The sequence below is a fragment of the Myodes glareolus genome, chromosome 7 (genome assembly GCF_982192425.1).
Source record: "Myodes glareolus chromosome 7, mMyoGla1.1, whole genome shotgun sequence".
Lineage (NCBI taxonomy): Eukaryota > Metazoa > Chordata > Mammalia > Rodentia > Cricetidae > Myodes > Myodes glareolus.
The window spans coordinates 28,642,517-28,666,173 of NC_142032.1; the positions used below are offsets into that span (position 1 = coordinate 28,642,517).

Genomic DNA, 23,657 nt, shown 5'->3' on the forward strand with positions numbered 1-23,657 from the left:
TAGATTTGGCATTCTGCACAGATGTTTTAAGACCTGCTTTATTTCAGGAATATCTTTTTACATATAAAAGGCAGGCCCACTCTTAAATGAGTACTTTTCTCAGTGGAATAATTTCCAATTCCATGAATCAGACAGCATTTGCGGTGAAGGAAATATTTTACTAAGTGCTCCTACTTTTAGAAAAATGATTGAATGATTTGAAATTCAAAAGTAAATAAGAATAAAGAGACAACTTAGAAATTGTTTATACAGAGAAAAGCAAGGGATCTTCAAAAAATCCCTACAAACAAATGAGCAACAAAAAAATCACACACACAAGAAACCATAAAAGATTCAATGTGATTGATCTTTATTGATGAATGATAAAATTTCACCGAAAACTTGAATAAAAGCATCTAAGCCTATTATAAAATCAATATGATTGTAGTCAGGAATCCTCTTATGGTAAACGAGCTTGGAGATATTAGGTTCTAAATTTGCAACATCTTTTGGGTCTGACAAAGTATCCCGTCCACCACTCCACATGACAGTTGGGACCTTCATGTTCTCCACCTTGTAAAATGGAGGTGTGGTCTGCAGGAAAACGAGAAAAGATAACACGTGAAAATTCTATCCAATGAAGTGATAAATGTGATACCTGATTAAACAATAAGCTTATTTATGAAATCTCAACTTTTATTTTCATTCAGGAATAGATTATTGATCATGTCTTAACTGAGATAAACTGAGTGATTTTTCAAAACTTAAAGCTCTCTGGATCTTAGTTTCTTTATGTATGAGAGTAGGGGAGCAATGATGTCTGGCAGTTCGCAGAGTGTGTGATTCAAATGACATGGCTCACAGGGATGTGCCTTGTATAGTGCTGTACCAGAGAGCTAGTTACCGCGTGGTTGTCAGAGCATCCCAGGTTCTCTCTCCCTCAAATCCTGGGAAATGTAAAGCAATTCCACCATCTTTTGAAAGTGAGTATTTGGTTATATCTTTTCTTTCCCACAGGGAAGAATCAACGCATTTAAGTAAATGAAACTTACTTGATTGTAGTGTTGCATGTTTAGAAGTGGACTTCCCCAGTCATAAGCTTGAAATGTACCTTTATTAATAAGCTTAAAAGGACAAAACATATTTTTGTTTAAAAATAGAATCAGAAATTACTATATGCTTACTGTCTCTTTTGATAATATAATATAATATATATTATATAATACAATTTCACTGTTCGGTAAAATTTCAGTGTATTCCATAATACAACTACTATTGACCCAATTTCAGATGCCACCAGCTAAGCATCTACAAAATGTTTTCGAACCATTTATATTTATAACAAGTATAAAAATATTGAAATGATAACATTGTGGAAAGAAAACTTTCCACATATTTTAATAATTTTGAACTGTTTAACTTGTTATGCTGTCTCCTAAGAAAATATCTGAAAAATAATGTAAAATTGCTATTATTATAGTTTCCTGACAAGCAAATAATTGTTCTTATTTTAAAGGCAAGTCTTAATAATATTATGTTTTTATAACATTCAAATCAATTTCAACTTATAAATAATTTTAAGCAAAATGTTATAAAGCAGTAGATTCCAAGTAAATAAAACCTTATTTAAAAATAATATATGTGTAATATGCATTTTCTAACAGTATAAAGATTACTTTGGTGGTTTATAATACAACTGGTATCAAAGAATATTTGAAAATCATGAAATTATCATTTTATTCAACTATGTGACATGTGACTAAAATTTTCATTCTGTAGACTTTCCTCTGCACAAAAATCTTTTTAATTTTACCTATGAGAGAGGACTTAAGAAATAGCAATGCAGATTTGTATTGAAATAATTGTTTATTCGGCTGATTTAAGAAGAATAAAAAATGGAGCTAAAACAGCAGTCTAATCTTCAGACATATGAAATAAAAATAAATTTGCTAAAGATTCAGGAACTCTCTAAATATTGTTTCTGAAACTAAAATAAGACAATGGATCTCCGTATTAAATCTAGGAGCTACAGAAGCAAGGATATGTATGATTTATATAATTTATTTGCCATGATTATTTCTGGCTAAATATATTTTACTGAAAATGTACACAACTTCATTCTACCAATAGTGCAAATATTTTTTGTTTGTTTTTGACTAAGCAAGGCCAAAACATTTATTAATTCATAAAGTCACATAATGTGCTCTGAAATACCTGTATTTCACCATTGCTGAAGCTTGTAAGAATTGGTGCTAATTTAACACTTAAAAAGTTGAGATGAGATTTCATTTTTGAACAGAAATATAACTTCTGAGGACATAAAGATGAAATAATTCTGCTCACACATACTTATGTTCCCTCAAATACATACTGACATTGGAGAATGTATTAGTTAATACTTTAAAGAGATGGAATGTGGGGACTGGCGAGATGGCTCAGAGATTAACATCTACTCTTCCAGAAGTCCTTAGTTCAATTCCCAGAAACCACAACTATCTATAGTGAGATCTGGTACCCTCTTCTGGTATGCAGGTAGAGCACTGTACAATAAATAAATAAATTTATCTTAAAAAAAAAAAGGATGGAATGCATTGGCCAGCAAAGCACACAGATACTAGTAAAGAAGTCATGTTTCAAGGGGCAAAAGATCAAAGAAAGAAGCACAGAGAATTATACCTGGCAATTGTGCAGCATACTTTGAGTTGATGTTCCTGCTGGACACTGCCCCAAGTACACGTCCATCCGGCTCTAGGGGAAAGAAAGCATAATGTGTATTAGTAAATCAGTAGAATTTTCAAGAACAGGAAGCTTTCAAGACAGTAAAACTTTTATTTCCTTTTAAATTTAATTTTATTTAAAAAATAAACTCTCCTTTTTTAATTTCCTTACCAATCCCAATTCTCAATCCCTCCATCTCTCCCCTATTCTTATCCCAGTCCACTCCTCAGAGAAGGTTAGACACATTGTTTGAGAAAGGACCAAGGCCGTCTCTACTATACCTAGACTGAGCAAGGTGTCCATCCAAAGGGAATAGGTTCGAAAAAGCCAGTACAAGCAGAAGTTTTATCCCTATGATTTAACCATTTGTTCAGTTTGGAAAGAGTAAAATTTCACTGCAGAATGAAATATAATTTTTTTGTGTGTGCAAGAAAGTAGTTAGCAAAATTATATAATTTCCAAAGAACCTTTCAAATGAGTGACCAGTGATAAGATTATTGACACCAAATCTATTAAAATGATGATAGAAGATATAACTTAAAAATTCTTAAACCTGTGATATTCAGAGAAATTTATGAATTCTAAATTGTGTATTTTTACATTAGAAATTGTATGTTTGGTGAATGTTGCCTGATATTAATTATATTAAATAAGTTAAGATAATAATATGCTGGGTGGACAAACTGCCTAGATTTTATTATTTACCTTTGCAGATAATGATATGTCATTATTAAGCCATCAGCAAACAAAAAATAACTTAAAACCAAAATCATACCTCGTTTAAATTTTTTGGATTGTATCCAAAAAATAATGAAAGTATATTATTACAAATGGTTCCAAGTGGTTCATTCTGGCAGATAAACTGACCAATAGAGTTGGCTTGTGAGGGGGACAGAAAGTCCTTTTCACCAAACAGTGTCTGAAAACGACATAAGTGAAGACCAGCTGTCAGAAGGAAACTGTCTTTCCAAAGAACAAGCAAGAAGAAAAGGGGTCAAAAAGTGATCCTGTAAAATATTGACGAATTGTGTCATGATTTAATTTACTACAATGCCCTTTTATACATGATTGAGGAAAGTTTTACAATAAAATAGCATGCAATAAAAACACTACCAATTCAACCAGAAAATAATATTTTTGAGTGTAATGAATTTCCTAGATTGATGAAAATTTTCTGTATATTTGGTGATGGTTACATGAATTTACAAATTTGTCAACAAACATTGAAAATAAAGGTATTGCGTATATTCAGATACAAATTTATAAGTTAATTGCATTAAAGAATGATACAGCTTCTAAAATTAATTATGAAAGAATATTAAAAGGTTAACAAATAGATTAAGAGATTAGAATGAAAACCCAAGGTACCTGACATTTTCTTGTTGAGATGGGTGATTTGGTATGCAAGACTGAATTATTAAGGATATGTATATCATGAGAAAATAATTCATCATGAGTATATAAAGTTTGCTCATGAAGAAACAAATAACATAAATATAGGAATTTGAAATAGAATGTATTTGCTGACAAAAAAACTTATCAAATGCATGAAACGATTCCTATTGTGTTTATGGAAATGCTAACTCTCACTGAGGGTGATGTATGGTGAGACCTGGTTAGATTATCATTTTCTTCTCTCTCCAGCTTCCTCATCAGTTTGAGACACAAGACCTGACCATCAATCCTTCTTTGTATACAAGCAGCTGCAACAACTAGGGTGGAATGAATTGGCTGAAGACTCTTCAAAAACACCCAGTATTCAATGGATGCCAGGACAAAAATCACCCAAGAAATGACATTAGATGGAACATAACACAGTATCTATCACAAACCCACAGCAATGATCGTACTTAATGGAAAGGAACTCATATTTGCCATAAAATCAGGAATGAATTAATGTCACCTACTTTTTCCATTTTAATTCATATAATTATTCTATTCTTAATGAATCAATAAAGATAAAGGAAAGAAATAAAAGGGATATATAATATAATACAAGCACATATATTATATTTAAAGGAATATAAACATTAAGTCAAATTATACATAACTGCAGAGAGTAAAATCTTGCATATGAAATACCCTAAAAACTCAACCATAACACTCTCGAGACTAAAAAACATTTTAGAAAACTAGCAAGAAACAAAATCAATCAACATAGTTATCAGTTTTCCTATTCGCCAGTTATAAACAGAGTGAAAAGAAAATCAGAGTGAAAGAAATTCCATTCGCCATAGCTCCAAATCCAAATTATTTAATTACTTCGGGATAAATCTAACCAAGGAAGTAAAGAAAAACCTGTAGAAGAAAAGACCTTACAAAAGCTTAATAATTGAAAAACCTACAAAGAACCTGATAAATAAATCAACTAACAAAACAGATAATTCGCAAACTATGAAGACTAGATGATTGATAGGTAACGTTCAAAATCTATAGTCAGTTGACAAATGCAAATTGAAACTATTAAGATTCCAGGTTAATAACATAATCACACTCCCAGGTAGTCGCTTACTTTCCTAAGTGGTCTTTGGCAAATGGATATTTGTGCATGCACGCACATGCACACACACACACACACACACACACACACACACACACACCACAGTCCTAGTTTCTTTTCTATTGTTATAATAAAGACCATGACCAAAAGCAACTTTGGTAGGAAAAAGGCCATTATTGCTGCTTTAGATGTAAAATTTCCAGTGGCTTTACTTATCTTTTGTTACCTCATCCCTTACAGATTTTGACACATTTATACATGAGCCATATAATTAAAATAATGACTTTAAGAAGAGAACATAGTTCGTAGTGTAAGCAGTGGCAAGACAGAGGTGAACAAAAAAGAAAAAATATACATTCTATTGAAAACAGAGTTAATAGAATTAAGGATGATGATGGTGAAGTTGGTAAAATACAGATTGCACATTTGCATATGATATGAAGCATTAATAAGGATTATAGAAGACAAGGGGAGCAGATGGCTAAGAAAAAAAAAAAAACCTGGTTGACAATTCAGCACCATACAAGATGCATCCCCAGCAACAGAACAGGCTGGGCTGTGGCCAGTTTTGAAAATCAGAGCAGTCAGAACAAGAGCATCAGCTTTCTCCTCTCTCGCTTAGCTACTCTTCCTCATTCTGAAAACCATGACAAAGCTACTTCTTGAAATACAGACAAGAGAACCAAACCTTGAACACTGGTGGTGGGATGAACGCAAAGAGCCGAAGAGCACTTGTTATGTATCTGGCAGTACAAACCGGAGCCAATGCAAAGTAGATTTTGATTTTTTGGGCCAGTTGTGGATTGGATGAAAATGCTCCAAATGCTGAAAGAAAGTAAGGTAAGAGACCAGAGTTCTCTCCTGCTAAAAATTTCTTGTGCCATTTGACAAGTTTGTAATCGATATTTCTTACAATGAAGTTATTTTTTAAATAATTTCTTTATTTCTCCAAAACATAATATGGTCAGATTTTACACAACATACCGATAATAGTGCCCTGGGAGTGGCCGACGTAGTACAATTGCTTTTGTCCCGTTTTTTGAAGGATGAAATCAATGGTGGCTGGAAGATCATATTTTATCATTTGGTCAAAACTGCATTAAAAGCAGACCAAAAAACCTTAATTATTTATGAGTAATTAGAATTTACAGTGTGTTTTATATTATGACCTTAGGAAGTATTAGGGAGTGAGTTCTGGGTACTAAGAGAACATTGATCAGATACTGCCTATGTCCCTGCTTGAGACTGCCAGTTCATTCAGTGCCCTCAAAATACCTGTTATGTTCCTACGATTCTGAAGACAGCATGGAGCTGAGAATACTTGCTATGGCCATAGGCAGATAAATGGTCAGCTAAATTTCAGAGCATTTTTGTTCTATAGTCAAAATTCTATGACATTACAACATTCAAGATTTCCATAGTATAAATAAGAAGCATAAGCTATTTAAATTTTTGCAAAACTCAGTAAATCTGCCACTAAAGATCTGGATATTGAAGGATTGATATATATCAGGAATCAATTCAACTACATTTTCTACTAAATAATGGAAGAATTTAAAAATCTGCATTTTGCTTTGCCCTTGTTTCTCCTTAAAAACAAGATGATTCTTCACTAGAGTAAAATCAAGTTTTGGATAATGAGATTATAAATATTATTTGTATTCATGAAGTTGTATGAAGATTTTTTTAAGTAATGGGTAGATGAGCAAAGATATAGGTAAGTAAGTGCCAAGGGTCAAGATAATAAATTACATATTTTACTTTTACCTTTATCTTAATAGGCAAAATAAAAGTCATACATAAGTTATTACAAATAAGTCAAAATACATCCTTGACAATTAGACATGTTAATGAAGTTCCCATTCTAGTTCATGGAATTTATGTTAACATCAAAAATCTTTAACACATTTAGCTGGGGGGATTTTCCAGTTAGTACAAATGTCTTCCATGCAAACACAGGATCTTGACACCCAGAACCCAGGTAAAAATAAAAATTGATCCAGTGGTAGCAGTAGGAAATCCTTGCAATGGGGAGGTAGATAAAAGAGACGCCTTGAAACTTGCTGGCTAAGCAGCCCACAAAATTGGGACACTCCACGTTCAGTGAGAGACCCTGTGTCCAAAAATATGATGGCGATCACTTAAGGAAAATAGTTGATCAACCTCTGGTTTCCAAGGGCTCTTCACATGCATAAATAAAACTAAACGAATAAATGAGCACAGCTGTTGGGAATAACACACTCCACCAAGTATCTCTTCCTACCTAAATGCCCAGAATTCTTTAGACTTAGGGTCCATGTACACATGTTTCCTGGCATAGATATTGCCTCTGCTATTTCCCATCCACACATCATAACCAGCATCTGCCAGCAGGAAGCCCAGACTGTTGTTGGGAAGGTTGGCAACCCAGATGCCAGACGTTAATATAAATCCGTGTTGCAAGTAAACTACTGGCTTTGGAACTGAAAGAAAAAAATAGAAAGTATTGCTGTTGCTACTTGTTTTAGTAGTAATAGTACTATTATTATTATGCTAATTACTATTATTATTGATTGTAGTAACTTTATTAAATTTATCCATATTGATGTTTTGCCTATATGTATGCCTATGTACCACATTTGTACCTGGTGCCCATGGAGGATAGGAGAGGGTGTTGGATCCCCTAAAAAGAGAGTTACAAATAGTTGTGATCTGACATGTAGGTACTTAGACTTGAATCTGGGAAAATGGTCAGTGCACTTAACTGATGAGTGAGTCATCTTGAAGCCCCTAATGATGTTATTGTTATCACTACCATTATTTTAGTGTGTTAAGCCATGGTACATTATAATATTCCCACATGTAGATAATTTTAATTTGCTCATATAAATCTCATTACCTTCTGTTTGCCTACTCTCATTCCCAGAAGATATTTTCCAATGGAATTTTGAAATCTTCATTGTACAGCTGAAGTCAATTGATTTGTAACCCAAAAGGGTGAGTTAAGACTATTACACTTCATGTCATGTTAGTAACACTATTCCATATTCTTCATGACAGAAAGAAATTTGGCAGTAGTAAGATCTCATGGCCTTCTTCTGTTCACCTTTACTCTTATAGGAATACACTTACTGTATATATATATTATTTCATAGTTACGGTCTCTTCTGATAAAGAGTTCCTATCTAATGAAACTTTAGTTTCAGTATAAAATATATGTAAGTAGGAATATTCTAGACCCAAAACTTTCCAAACAGATTACTAAGCAGAATAGAAAACCCTTGAACTTGTCCAGTATTTGTATAGTCAGTCTGAGAATGAAGACCTAGACACAGAGAAGAACAGCTTTCCTCTGTCCTCAGAAACAGTAATGATGATTTTCACCCAATACCTAAAGCACCTGTATTGGTTATTTTTCTGTTGCTTTGATAAAATACCATGAGCAAGGTAACTTATAGAGGGAAGTGTTTATTTAGGTTTATGTTTCCAGAGGCATAAGTGTACATCAAGGCATGGAGGTAGTACAGCAAGCAGCAGGAATGGCCATAAGAACAAGAAGCTAAAAGCTCATATCTTCCAACACAAGCATGAGCACAGAGAGAGAACTTAGAGTCTTGATATATTTCATCTCAAGCTTGCCTCATACTATCCACCCTACCTAAAGTAAAGGTGCCCTACCTAAAGTTCCCCAGACAAGGTCAGTATCTGACAACTAAGGATTCACATACATTAGTCTAGGAAGAACTTTCTCTTTCCAACCACATTAACCTACAGAATCAGGGTGCCTGGATGCACTGGCCCCTTCTTCATTACAGAAATCTAAATTCTAGCCAGATTGTACTCACCTTTCCTGCAATATTTGTGAACTGAAACCAGGTGTCACTCAGGTCCTCTTTAAATAAGAGAGTCGGTGAGCTTTTGAGTCACTAAATTTACAAGCAGCATTAAGGAGCCCTGGATAGATTGTATTTAGCTCAGTACATGTTCCTCTTGCTCAAATCTCACCTGAATTACTGAAATCATTCTTCCCATTAGGAATTCGGTTAATTGAAAGGATGTAACCATCTTCAGTCACAACCTCATATTCCTCACTTGGGTAACCCCAGTAGGAAATCATCTCGCTCTGGAAAAAAAAAATTCAAAGTACCGAGTTTCATGAGTTTGCTTAGCTGACTATTGCTATGAGTCTCAAAACAGAATTTCCTTTTGGTTTGGAGTGATATAATCTATATAAAGAAAACATTCAAAATACAATAAGTGCAGTAGTTTTAAAAGAATGAGTGAAGCTGACAGTGGCAAAGTATTTTTGTCAGGGACAATAGGAACTTACAACATTCATATTGGCTTCTGGATTCCTGGGTTTCGCTTTAAGGAAGCAGAGTGTCTTCTCCAGTGTAAGGAGGATGCACAATGTTTGCAGTAGCAACTGCATTTTAAATCTTCTGGAAAACATAGTTAGCATGCTGTAATAAGTGTCACAGTCTGAGCTCAGCTTTCTGGATGCACATTAGTCCACTTGTAACCCTCCAAATTGAAAGTTAGTCTCATCACCTAATAAGAATCTGAGCAGTGCCTACTTCCCTCTCAAAGAACAGCTTGGAAGACATGAAAGATAATTGATTCACTTCGCATAAAAACCACTTGTCTCTCTCTATCATTCCCACCAAAGTTTTTATGAAATAAACTAGTCTTTCTGGAACATCTCACAGGGTTCTTCTGCCCTAACTTACCTGGTTATTTCTGAGTATTTTTCATCTTGATGAAAGTCTGTTGAGTATGCTAATACAACCCCTTTAATATGACAACAGAGAAAAGCTAAGAGGAAAGCAGAAGGAAGATAATCTGGCATGATGACACAGAGCAGAGTCAGCAGTCCTCTGGACTTGTGAACTCGAAAGAGTGTCTAGTTCACACTGCACACTGCCACTCTGGCTTCTTGCAACTGTCACAAGGATTCCAGAGTATTCTGAAATCATGTTCACAAAGGTACAAATGCTCTTAATAAACATTGAATATGGCTCTAAATTCCCTTTTCTGCAGAGGCTCTGATCAGTGCCTGATTCTTGGTACTATTCTAATAATCACCCATTTTTCTATTCAAGTTACTGTAGGAGAGATAGATGCCTGCATCATCCCAAGTACAGTGTGTGTTGGCTTCTGTCCATCTTTGTTTTCCTTAGTTTCTTAAACATCCAGACCCAAAACAAGTAGGAAAAGAAAGAAAATGTATTTTTAGTAAAATTAATTTTAGCAATGTAATCAAGGTTATAAATTTCAAATTAAGTCAATCTTTATCTAAGGTAAATATAAACTCCACCTATTACCATCTAAATTATTAATTGAAAGCAATGACATTCATTATTTCAGGGTCACATACTCACTGTCACTAAATACAGCTTCTTTAGGCTTTCTGAGCTCCAGATGAAATTTTATTCCATTTCTCCCTTCCCACTCATTTTAAACAGTTGAGTGACTGTGTTTTTTGGATGACCTTTTGTAAAATGTGCAGTGACTGCACATGTAGTGAACTCTGCCATTTGCCTATGTCAAACCAGTACATAAGCTCTCAAGGTGGACATTGTTCTAAAACTGCTACTCTGTACCATTGACCACAAGATTAGTCACCTGTTAAATCTTTCTTCTCACATCCTTATTGTCTGAGCACGTTGTATCATAAACAATAAAGCTTTCTTCAGCTTTTAGGTGGGGCAGTGATGACTTATCAAGACAGATTTTGATTTAAAACCTTAAGTATGATTCTGGTCTACTGAGGTACTTTACTTTAATCAATTTGAAGATGCAGTTATACAGAGTTCTAATTGAATCACTGAAATGTGAACAGTCACATTTATGCTGAACATGTGTGCCTCCCCCTAATCTCTACCCTCCCTTCTCCTTTATGCCCCTCCCACTCCTGTCAGTCCCCTCTATTCCCTGGATAGTTGCACTTCCACTTTCATGTCCTGTGTCATATACTTTCATGTGCATACACAGCTTTACATATCTATACAAAATCTGGGAACTACAGACCTGTCCATTGTTGAGAGAGAAGTGGTGAAATCTCCTACTATTAGTGTGTGGGGTTTGATGTGCCATTCAAGTTTCAGTAGTGTTTCTTTTACATATGTGAGTGCTCTTGATTTAGGGGTATATATATATATATATATATATATATATATATATATATATTCAGAGTTGAGACTTCATCTTGATGAATTGTTCCTGTTATGAGTATAAAATGTCTTTCTCCATCTCTTCCGATTGATTTTAGTTTGAAATAAATTTTGTTAGATATTAGAATAGCCACACCTGCTTTTTTTTAAGATATGTTTGATTGGAAAACCTTTTCCAAGCCCTATACTCTGAGATAGTGTCTGTCTTTGAGTTTGAGGTGTGCTTCTTGTAAACAGGAGAATGCTGGATACTTTTATGTATCTATTCTCTTTAGCTTGTGTCTTTTTAAAGGTGAATTGAGACCATTAATATTAAGCAATATTAATGACCAGTGGTTGTTATCTCTGGTTATCTTTCAGAAGTAGTGTTTGTGTGTTTCCCGTCTTTGAGTTCTGCTGGTGTGTGTGGGGGTATCAGATGCCTGTGTTATTGTGGGTGTAGTTAGCTTCTTTGGGTTCTTGTTTTCCTTCTAGTACTTTCAGTAAGACTGGGTTTGTGGATATGTATTGTTTAAATCTGTTTTTGTCATTGAATATCTTGTTTTCTCCATCAATTGTGAATGAAAGCTTTGCTGGGTACAGTAGTCTTGGCTTGCATCCATGGTCTCTTAGTGTCTGCAGAACATCTATCTAGGACCTCTGGTTTTCATGATTTCCATTGAGAAGTCAGGTGTGATTCTGATAAGTTTTCCTTTATATATTACTTGACCTGTATCTTTTGCAGCTCTTAACATTCTTTCTTTGTTCTGTATGTTTTGTGTTTTGATTATTATATGTTTTTTTTTTATCCAGTCTATTTTGTGTTCTGTAAGCTTCTTGAACCTTCAGAGGTATATAATTCTTTGGGTTGGGAAAGTTTTCTTCTATAATTTTGTTGAATATGTTTTCTGTGCCTTTGAGCTAGAATTCTTCTCCTTCTTCTTCCCCTATTATTCTCAAGTTTGGTCTTTCCATGGTGTCCCAGATTTCCTGAATGCTTTGTGTTAAGAATATGTTTGATTTAATGTTTTTTTTGATCAATGAGTCTATTTCCTTAATAGAATCTTCAGCACCTGAGATTCTTTCTTCTATCTCTTATATTCTGTTGGTTATACTTGTCTCTGTAGTTCCTGTTAATTTACCCAGATTTTCCATTTACAGAGTTCTCTTGGTTTGTGTTTTCTGTATTACCTCTATTTCAATCTTCAAATCTTGAACTGTTTCCTTCACCTGTTTGATTGCTTTTTCATGGGTTTATTTGAGGGATTTATTAATTTCTTCCATCTTTTTGTTTGTTTTCTCCTCCATTTCTTTAAGGGAGTTTTTCACTTCCTCTTTAAAGGTCTCCATCATTTTCATTAATTAACGTTTAAAGTTGTTTTCCTCTATATATTCTGGGTTAGAATGACCAAGTCTTTCTGTTGGGTGTCCGCTGGGTTCTGGCAGTACCATGTTGCTTTTTAGTATGTTGGAGGAATTTTTGCATTGGTGCCTTCCCATCTCTTCCTTATGTCTATAAGAATTGGTCTCCACGGTGCTTGCAGAGAACGACCCGTTGGGGGCAGGGTAGATGGCTGTCTAGCAGACAAGCTCTCTGCTGGTTGCTAGGAATGCCGAAGGCACCTTTCTTTCCTTCCACGTGGAGGTTTTAGGGATTGGGGGATCTGGGATCCTAGGGCCACTGTTGTCTCACCTATTATGTCCACCAAAAATTGGTCTCACAGATCTCACAGGGAGCGACTGTCAAATATATTTTAAATAAACACTAATTGACTAGTAGTCAGGCAGGTAGTATAGATGGGACAATCAGACAGGAAGTAGAGGTGGGTCAATGAGAACAGGAGAATTCTGGAAAGAAGGAAGCCCATTCTTCTGCAGTCCTGGCACCACCACAGAAGAAGCAAGTTGTGACTACCTCGCTGAAAAGGGTACTGAGCCATGTGGCTAGCACAGATAAGAATAATGGGCTAATATAAGTTGTAACAATTAATAAGAAGCCTGAGATACTAAGCAAATCAGTTTATAATTAATGTAGACCTCTGTGTGATTTCATTGGACTTAAGATTATGGGAACCTGGCAGGACAGAAAACTCTGTAGCAACAAACCTAATCATGTGACTGTCATACCACCACAAATTATGTAAAATGGATAGTTGCTATTTTATTTCTAAAGTAGACAGAATCATTTAAGCTACTATTCTATCTGTTCCTGTTTTTCTATTCTGAATGAGATTCCTGATTCTAATCTTTATTGTTCCTTTCCCAACTCTATAATAACTTATAACCAGTCCCTACAGTGGGCAATTATCTATAATGCTGAGGAAAATGAAAAACAATCCATCCCATCTGTTGGGAGAGGGGTTGTCTTATTCTTAGAATTACTTCCAGCTGTCTGGAGTGCAATGGTATTTCTTTGGGATCCTGTAAGAAACTGTAAGACTCATGAGGACTAGCTGTAACATTTATAGCTAGTCTCTGAGTAATGAATGGGCAAGACTTATCTGAAGTTCTGGCTAGTGTCGCATAAAAAAAGATGGACTAGATCAGCTAGCCACCTTGGAATTGTCTTGAGCAGCTTGTAGTCCAAACCTGATCTTTGAGTGGTATTTATTGGCTCAATAGCATTATAATAGACCAGGTAGTCATAGTTGTGAGGCCTCATTATCTTTTTGGAGACTTCAGGGGTCACTGTTAGGAGAATTTATTGTTCACTGTGCTAAGCTTAACATTATTAATAGCAAAACAAAAAGTTTAAGTTTTAAGATATGTGTATATCCAATGAAAGGTTCTAAAGAATCAAAAATAAGTGTGAAGGGAAAGAGATTTGGGACAATGGTCCCTGGATTTTGGTTTTCTTCTGTCCCACAGCAGGTGGCTCTTCTGCTATGAGACAGAGATTCTGAATTTTTCTTTTAACAACATGATTGGATTTAGAGAAGGAGAGAGCCACACTCCAACTCCAAAGCCAGCTTTGTAATTGAGTCAAAACTTCATTTTTTTAAATAAATAAATAAAGGGACATTAATTTTTAGGTAATGAGATTTTACCCTGCAGAAAATATTGGTAGCACCATGTCAAATGGGTTTGCTGGCACTCCAGGGTTTTCTGTCACACAGAACATAGAAGAAGGTTTTGTGCTTAAAGCGTTTTGTTTTACCGGTTGAGTTGTAGAATTTCTAAGATGGAGTTTTCTGTAGTTTTATAAAGCATCAAAAGTAGTCAAGCAAGTTATGATTTGTTTTTTTCTCACCTTAAAGAAAATTTCTCATCTATCAAGACAAAGGACATGCTGTGAGGCACCTGTGGTTTCAGTCACAAGCATGCATCAAGGAAACATTACTGATGAGTATTAACTCATGGCCATTTCCTAGAGCTTGAGTAAATATTAGTTCTGAGAAATCATATCACTGTTACCTGACTATGGGGTCACAGCCTGTGCTCAAACAAGCAAGGGTTGGCCACACATGCTTGATTTACCTATGAACCTGTTACATCCAACTAATCAAGGAAAGGCATGGAAGGAGTGTCTCAAAGGTCAAAGATACCTGTACTCTATTCTAGCCATCCTGAGAATAATGTTCTTAAAGTCTTGAAAATATAGTCCAGGTTCCTTTGTCAGAGCTAATCTTGCAGAGAATGTTAGCAATTATTCAAGAAGTTTTACAAAAATTGTTATTATCCAGAATGGCCACTCTGGCAGAATGTGAACAGACAATAGTTACTGTAATACTGAGTTGGAAGTGCACCCCAGCCCCTAGCCTGGGAATTGCCTTTGTCTGGACTCCAATTTCCAGCCTGCCAAGTACCTGGACTCCAACTCCCTGCCTGCCAAGCACTGACCCCTCTCTGGGGAGGGTCAGGACCTTTCCCACAGGGTGTTTAGGCACATGCCAGAAAAAGAAAGTCGTGGTTTCTGGGTTTTGCATGGGCTCCTCTTCCCACCATGCTGTCCCACTACACCCAGGGGTGTGGCATTTGTTAAATGTGGGCATTTTTGATTCGGTCTAATCTAGTTTGATTGGAGTTCTTTGCGATAGCAGAGAGGCTCAGTTAGGAAATATTCCTAACATCTTGGAAATTCTTCCAAGATGAATCTGTTTTTCCCTTCTGGTACAGCGCTGCTGTGCTGGAAAATGCCCATCCCCTAAGCTCTCCACCAGACTAGATTGGTTAAGACTCAGTGAGTTCCCCTTCCTTTGCTCTATGCCAGTAGGGTCCCCGGGGTTACCCATTAGCTTTTCACGCTTTTATTGAAGTTGCAGTTTGAACCAGGAGCCTGATCCACAAGGTAAAAGCCAGGCCCTTACTGAGATGGGACTTGGGCATGGGGAGACCTTTCCCACTCGTTTCTCATGCACCCTCATTTTGGCTCAAGGGCCCTGTTCAATGGACACATTGCAACAGACGTGATTCCTAATGGGACTTTTAAAATGGGTTCTTAAAATTTCAAGCAGATTATTCAAATGCCCCATGGTTTTGGATGCCTTCTTCTGCCCCCTCCCCACTTCTGCCTCTTCCTCTCAACTGATTCGCAGCTCATAGTTTGTCCCGCACCCACTTCCATTTTTCCGTAGCCTTGTGGTCTCCAATGCTGTGCCCAGAGGCACAGCCGGCTCCTGTCCTGTTCTGGATTCAGGGATCCAAACCCAATTCCTTTCCACCGGCCAAGGACAATGGAGCCATCACCATCCCTTTGGAATTGCGCTTGCCCATCAGCTGTTTTCTATGCTTTGCTGGTTTTTGTCACCCATGCCGGGATCCCTCACCCCCGCCCCCTTTCCCCCAGTTGTTTGACTCTCTACAATGGACCCCGCTTTTCCTCTCTCCTTCCACTTTAAAACTGTATGGCTGTTTGGTCCTCATGTTTATGTTCCCTCTTACAACATCTGCTAGTCTGGTCCTTAACGGGATCACCTCTACGCTTTTCTGGCTTTTGCTGCCTGCCTATGTCTGTGTAACTTCAGAAATATTTCTGTGTGCATGTGTGCTCAGTTTAAAATTTTTTGACTTATTAAAATATTCCTTTCAATCTTCTTACATTTACTAGCATTGGTCAATTGTAATTTATTAAATGAAATATTTATCTAAATTTAGCTTATAATCCCAGTTTAGAATAACAGGTAGTAATGGTACCCTATTCTCAAGTACCTTTACAGATCTGAGGGTATGGCATTTTAACAAAAAACGCATCTAACACAGAGACATACAGCTTCCACACCACCCTACAGCTTTTCCAAAAAGTTACATGGTTGCAAAGGACCTTTTGACTCCAGGCCTTGCCTTTGGGTTTGGCAAAGCAACCCTCACAGCAAAAAGCACTCTTTCACCTATACAGCTTCTTGAACGCCGCCTAGGGAATCAATCAACCTTCTCACTCTGCCAAGACAGGTAGGGTAAATCTTTCTCCCACAAGAAAGTTCTGTGAGCCTCTTGTACTCAGCAGCTAACAGCAAGCACTGCTTCTAAGACTGGTGTTCTCCAAGGGCCAAAGAGAGGATTTGGGATTGCCTGCATAGCTAAAATTCTGTCTCATTTTTTGCTCATTTATCCCTCCTTTATGTGTCTAATGCCATTTGACAAATTAAGGTACTGTTAACTTATTACTTCACCCATGACATTTAATGAAGTTTCCTGCTGAAATATAGGCAGGTATGCCTAACAGGGTTCAGGTGTATCTTAAAGAATCTAGGGTTCAAGGCGCTTTAATTGTCTTTTCCTAAAGCAATAGCCTTTTGCTATGACACCAAGATGTAAATCTGTTCCAGTTCTCTTACAGGTTCCAGGAAAAAAGTTCTAATACACTAATGCCAACAAGTTTCAAGCATATTTTACAGGTCACTCCTACTGCCTGGGCCAAGATCAACCCACAAAGTGCTCCCCCAGACAATGCCAAAACACCTGCACTCACTCCTGGGACTTCCCTATTGGTATCAACTCTTCTGGATTAAGGACACCTGCCAACTAAAATCTGGTCTTATCTGCTATTGTGTCCCATCCCATGGCTAGCCCCATTTCATAGGGCCAAAAATAACAATATTTTTTTCCTTCTAGCCACCTGCCTTCTCATCTCCCTCTAAAAGCAGCTGCCTGAGGACTCCAGGAGGACAGCAAACCAGGTGCTGCTCCAACCCCACCTCTTGCTGAGTGTGAGCACACCAACTCCCAGCTCTTCCCTCTCTCACTTTGCCCCATGCCTGCAGCAAGTAGCCTGACTTGAGCCGACACCCCTATAACCAAGGACTCTGGGATGTTTGGTCAAAAATGAGACCCCAGCGCTCTAACACCACTACATCCAAAGCGTCTGGAATGTAATACTGAGTTGGAAGTGTCGCGCCAGCCCTTGCCCTGGGAAATGCCTTTGCCTGGACTCTAACTCCCAGTCTGCCAATCTCTGATCCCTCCCTGGGTGTCAGAGTCTCAATGCAGCCCAGACCATAAATTATTTCTCTAGACCAGCCAGGGAGGCATTGGAAATAAAGACACAACTCACATGGCTTTATCAGGAGGGAGTTTTTCAGTGATCCCTCATGAAATCCTGAGTTCACATCCTAAAAATTCCCCTGCCTTTATTTTCCAAACAGCTTTTATACCAAAACATAAACTGAGGGGAAATTTATTAGCATTCTATTTCAGGGGTAGTGGGTCTAAAGTCACATCCACAGCTATGGCTACTCTGTCAGGTAGCCTGGATTAACACCTCTTCCCAGGCAATCTCCATAATTACAAAGAAGGAGAAGATTTAGTGTTATTCCTTTGCAGTGACTTTAAGGACTAACCACGCCCACATCCAGCCACTTCTGACCTCGTCGCCATCTTGGCTTTCCCCTTTTCTGTCTGTCTCTTGCCATGTGCACACGTGTTTTCTGTCTCTCTCTATGTTTGTCTATGTCTCCCTTTTTTTAAGTAATAAATGTTTAGCTTTATATATAGCCTTATGTCCATTTACTGTGCGTCCACCGCATCCAGCTGCCTGACTCTGCTGCTCGCCCGGGGACCCTGCACTGCTCTGGTGGCAGCCTCTGCCTGGCTCACAGGCCGCCGGGGCATCCCATCATCATATTCTTTTTAAAGAACAATAATTAGGATGTTTATCTTGGAGGCCCAATGAGGCCAAAGGTCAGAGAATTTATAACTTGTCTTTAGTTCATTCAAGGTTATTGAGCTTCTAACTTAAACAAAGGTCCCACCTAGTTGTAAATCAGAGTTCTGCTCTGTCAGGGCTATTGTCAACAAGTGTGGCTAGCTGCTATTGTCAACAAGTGTGGCTAGCTGCCAGACCTGTGCTCCTGAAATAAAGAAGTAGTTGGTTCCTACCTGAAACAAAAGTCTAAGGATCCAACTAAGTTCTAGTTCCCTTTATGGAAATAACTTGGGATTCCACCCAGGGAGTGGTTTGCCTACAGAGTGTTTGGTCTAAAGCATGAGTCTAGGGCATGAGTGGTGAATGTAGCCCATGACTTTCTATTTGTATGTTAATGCAGTCTTTTGTTTTACTCCTACATTTTGGAGTCAGGGGTATATTAACAGTTGGAAATTAAACACAGGTGAATTTTCAGCACTCACTGAAATTTCCTTCCAATACAGTAATGATTGTTCTGCCTCTTTAAGAGACAAGCCATGCCCACTCCCTCCCCCATCTGCTGAGGCAGGCTGATCTTCAGCTTCTGGCCTGAGTTCACTCTCTTTTCCGTCTTCCTCTTGCTTCTGCCTCTCTCCCCACTTCTCTGCTTCCCCCCTTCTCTCTGTCTCTTTCTCCCCCCCTCTCTCTTTCTCTCTACCCCCGTCTCCCTTCCCCCTCCATAACCCCCTGAATAAATATTCAACCTCACTCTGCATGTCCTGTCTATCCATATCTCTGTTTCCTGCACACCTGCCATGTGTCTCCCTGCCTGGGACCAGCCATTGCTTGGGGACCGGCAGCCGTCTCTGCCTGGGACTGGCTGCTCCCAGGGCCCACTGTCTGCCACCACATGGCCCACTACCACCATTTGGGACCTACAGCATTTCTGCTGCCTACTGCTGCTGAGGATCTTGCAGCATTTTTTTTAAAAAAACATAAAAGATACTATCCTATATGTTTCTGCATTGTATTATTTTTGTTCACCTAATTGGATTTCTTGCGCCAGCAGAACTGCCCTTTATTTATTATTTTTACTTAACATATGGAGTGTCCCACCTAGGGGCCTTAGGTTTTTCCTGCAGGGTCCAGGCCACAGGGCCTGGAATCCAAGACCATGCTGAAAAACGGACTTTCTTGCACACGTGCACTGCCAGGCAAGTTTGGCTTCACTTGGTGAGTTTCCTTTTTCAACTGCATGTGGGTAGGGTTTTGGGGTGACCCATTCATTTTTTCGGGGCCTTGTTGGAGTCACTGCCCATGCAGGAGGCTTGACATGAGGCAGAGGCCGGGCCTCCTGCTGAGATAGGATTTTGGGTGACAGAAGACATTCTCATCGAATTTCTCATGTACCCCGTATAGATAAAATGTATATTTCCACTGACTCAGTGTTGCAGCTCTGGTGGACTCACTTGAACGGGCCCGTGTCAGAGGCGTGTACTTAAAGTGAGTGTCTTGCGATTCCTAGCTGATTTCAAAGCCCTTAAGTCGGCACTTAAAACCTTTTTAAATTGTAATAATCTAAATTAAAGCAAATTACTCTCCAAGCCTGCCTTTTCCAAGTTTGGTGCTTCTGCCCTCCCCTTCTGCTGTTCTTTCTCTTCTCATTGGTGACCATGTGCTTTGTCCTGCCCCCACTTCTGTCTCTTTCTGTGTGTTCATTCGCAGACAGCTCTTTGTCCCGCCCAGACTTCTGCCCCTCTGTGGCCTCCACGGCTCTCTGCCACTGGGCACCTGCTGTGCCCAAAGCCACATGCTGCTGTGTGCTCATGAGCAGGGAAGCCCCAATTAAGTCAAAGTGGCTGGTTTGCAGAGCAGTACTTACCCTCAACACAGGTTCCTATCTGAACCCTGTCACAACCACGGGAGCTCAGCCTTCTGTTTTCCACAGCTGTTTCCCGGGTCTGCCCCTCCATGGTCTGACAATTGCTGCCCCACCTCTATGCTGACACCGAACCTTCCCTACTGACAAATCCACTTTCTCCCTCGTCCCTTCACTCTAAACTCTATAAAAGTGTTTTGTCTTTATGTTTCTCTTCTCTCTTACAAAGCCCACACAGGTCTCTAGTTTTGTGTCTATGTGTGCTTCCAGATTAGAACAGCTTTAAAATTTAGCTTATATGCCCACTTTAAGATACCAGGCAATAACACTTGGTTTTCAAGTGCGTTTACCGACCTGAGACCATGGCATTTCATATAGAGCTTCTAACACAGAGATAAGCCAGCTTTACTGACATCCTGTGTGTCTTCCAAAAAGAGAAAAGCCTGCATTTCCAGGCTTCCTCTGGATTTGCAAAGCACCCACAAAGGGAATTGATCAGGGAATCAATTTTCTCAGGGAATTGATCTGCTTTATCTGTCAGGCCAGGTAAGATATACTTCACCTCACAGAAAAACCTTCAGGCCTCTTGCACTCAACAGCTAATGGCAAACACTGCCTCTAAGCCTGATGTTCTCCCAGTCCAGGAGAGGACTTGGGATTGCCTGCTGTCCAAAACCTGACTTGTTTTTTGATCATCTATTCCTCCCAGATGTATCTAAAGGCATTTGACAACCTAAGATAACTGTTCTTTAACAGGCTTCATAGTCCAGGATTAACAGGTTTCAACCTTCAGACATTCAGAGTTCCCAATTTCCTCTAATAGCCTTCTAACTTAAAGAAATAGCCTTTTGCTACAGGTTCCTGGAAAAGTTCCATTGCTACACCAAAATCAGGTCTGGTAAAAATCCAAGGTTTTAATTTTCCAGTTTGAAGCATATTTTGCAGTCACTCCTGCTGCCTAAGCTAAGACCAATCTACAAAGCGCTTCCAGGACAATGCCAACAGCATCTGTACTACTCCTGCTATGTCGTTGGTACCAGCTCTACTGGATCACAGATACCTGCCAACTAAAATCTGTTTTTATTGGCTATTGTATCTCATCCCAAGGCTAGCCCCATTACAACAGTTTCTCCTCCTAGACACCTGCCTTCCTACCTCCCTCAAGAAACAAATGCCCAGCGTCTTCAGGATGACAGCCAATAGGATGCCTTTCCAGCCACACCTCTCACTGAGCATGGACCCTTCAACACCCAGCTCTCCCCTCCCCTACATCACCCTATGCCCACAGGAAGTAGCTAGACTTAAGTCTACACCATTTTCCCAAAAAGAGCCTAAATTGTTGGTCATAATTATCACTTCAATTTCCTGTCGCTCCTATATCCAAAGAGTCTGGAATGTTAAGTTGGAAGCACAGCCCCCAGCCCCTGGCATCCATCCCAAACCCCTAGCCTGGAAGTTGTATTGGTATGGACTCCAAATCCCAGCATGTCAGATCCTGAACTCTCCCTGAGGGTCTCCCTGTTGTTAGCTCGGTTACCTGAGAACATCATTCTTGATAAAACGATGGGCATTTTGATTTGGTTTCATTTGACCTAACTGGATTTCTTGTGCTGGCAGAGCTTCCTCTTTTCTTATTATTTTTACTTAACACAGACAAAAAATAAAATTAAACAAACAAAATGTGTAACATGACTGGAAGAAGAAGTGGAGTAGGAGGAGAAGGTAAGACCCAGATGTTGGGACCTAACAGAGTCCTGGCCTTCCTACTCACATCCCCTGTTGGTGACCTTTCTTGCCCTCGTTGTTCTGGATTTCTGAGAAACTCGCAAGTTCTGTGCTCTCAGAGTTGATTACCAACCCAGTTTCCTGAGTAGGCATTGCCTTGACCCTAACGGGAGGACCCGGAGATGAGGTCTCCATCCTGTTTGTCACCTGTCTGGGTTAGATATAAAACCCCCTTGGTGATGTGCAATTAAGGGTTCTGATTCTGCAACATCCAAAGTGCGTGTTCCATTAATCTTGACATCATTTGCTTGAACTTGGCTCTAGTTGTGCTGGTACGCCACCCAGAGGCGGGGCAGAGTGCTGTGCAGTCAATCCTCCAGATAAAACATCCCATTATGGAGGGAAGTTCATTGTGGTAAGAATGGACTAACCTCTGAAACTGTAAGCAAGACCTCAATTAAATGTTTTCTTTTAAAACATTTATTATATTGAACATATATTGAACATAGTGTCACTTCACAGCAACAGCCCAGTGACTAAGTCAGAAGTTGACACCACGGACTGAGGCATTTCTGTGGCAGTCCTGAACATGGGGCTTGTGGGCAGTATGTGGGCTTTGGGACTTTGTATTAGGAAAGCAGTTGAAAGTTGGAAGCTGGGCTTAGTGCACCATTCTAGTAGGAACACAGAAGACAGTTGATGCTGAGAGCAATGTAAATCATGGCAGCATGGATCAGGAAGTTTCAGAGGAGAAGAGCATTACTAGATAGTTTAGAATCCATTCTTAGGATATGCTGGCAAAGATTATGGCTGCTTTTCGTCCTACTCTTAAAACTCTGCCTGAGGCTAAATTGAAGAGCTTTGTATTAATGGCATTGACACAGTAAATTTCAAAGTATCCCTGAATAGACTGTCTCTTGTTCTTAGTACTCACTCTTAATCTGCAATGAAAATAAGGAAACTGGGCAAAATGAAATACATGTACAGTGTGAGGAGAAAAGAAACACCAAAAATTATAATGTTGGAGCTAAGACCAATGCTCATAAAAATAAAAGCTTACAGAAAAGCATGATGGTAAATGGAATAAAGGAATTGGTGACCTCAGAGCAATATCCCCCATGAAGCTTCCACCTTGAGTAAAGCAACCAAAGAAAAGCTTAAGAAGTAAAGGAAACCATCAACAACAAAAGCTGATGCAGATGCCGTTGACCATGGGGATCAAGTTCCAGGCCCATCAAGCTACAGAACTTGGCACTATCAGTCATGTGATTCTGGCTTTAGAGTTAAGGATACAAGAAAGGGATTGTGTGCTCTAGGAGCTTGGTTGTTTGTTTCTGACTGCCCAGGCTCAAAATAACCACGAAGAAACTCTCAATTAAATCACTGCTTGGTCTATTCGTTCTAGCTTCCTATTGAGTAGCTCTTACATCTTAATTTAAACCAGTTGTGGAATTTCTTTCTGAGACCAAGGAAAACTGAGGTCAGGCATGTGTCAGGAGTGAACCTGCATGGGGATCAGAAAGGCTGTTGTTTAGCTGTGAAGGTGAAGCCTGTATTTTTTTGGAGACTCAGGATGTTGGAGATGTCAGAGTTGTGGGATACCTGCCAAGCATTGCTATAGACCAGGTGTGGAACCAGCCAGGAGAAAGAAATGTGCTACAGTTA

The 23,657-nt window shown here is 38.7% G+C and overlaps 1 protein-coding gene across 1 annotated transcript; it reads right to left on the reverse strand.

The window, feature by feature from the left end:
• Positions 1-333: 333 nt before the first annotated feature.
• On the reverse strand, positions 334-20,361 carry LOC125403348 (gastric triacylglycerol lipase-like). The gene is made up of 11 exons (XM_087908680.1): positions 20,271-20,361; positions 9,907-9,967; positions 9,507-9,618; positions 9,182-9,299; positions 7,461-7,659; positions 6,173-6,291; positions 5,886-6,013; positions 3,473-3,616; positions 2,656-2,727; positions 1,032-1,103; positions 334-573 (listed from the first exon to the last, which is right to left on the reverse strand). Exons 1-11 carry the CDS (start codon positions 20,359-20,361, stop codon positions 334-336), a joined length of 1,356 nt encoding a protein of 451 aa, XP_087764806.1.
• Between the last annotated feature and the right edge of the window lie 3,296 nt (positions 20,362-23,657).

Coding starts and splice junctions, on each gene's coding strand:
- LOC125403348 (XM_087908680.1), bottom strand. CDS start 20,361: ATGGAGGGGCAGACCCGGGAAACAGCTGTGGAAAACAGAAGGCTGAGC. Junction 6,014..6,172: donor CACTATTATCGGTATGTTGT/GTAAAATCTGAC, acceptor CAGCATTTGGAG/CATTTTCATCCAATCCACAA. Junction 1,104..2,655: donor GTATGCTGCACAATTGCCAG/GTATAATTCTCT, acceptor TGTCCTTTTAAG/CTTATTAATAAAGGTACATT.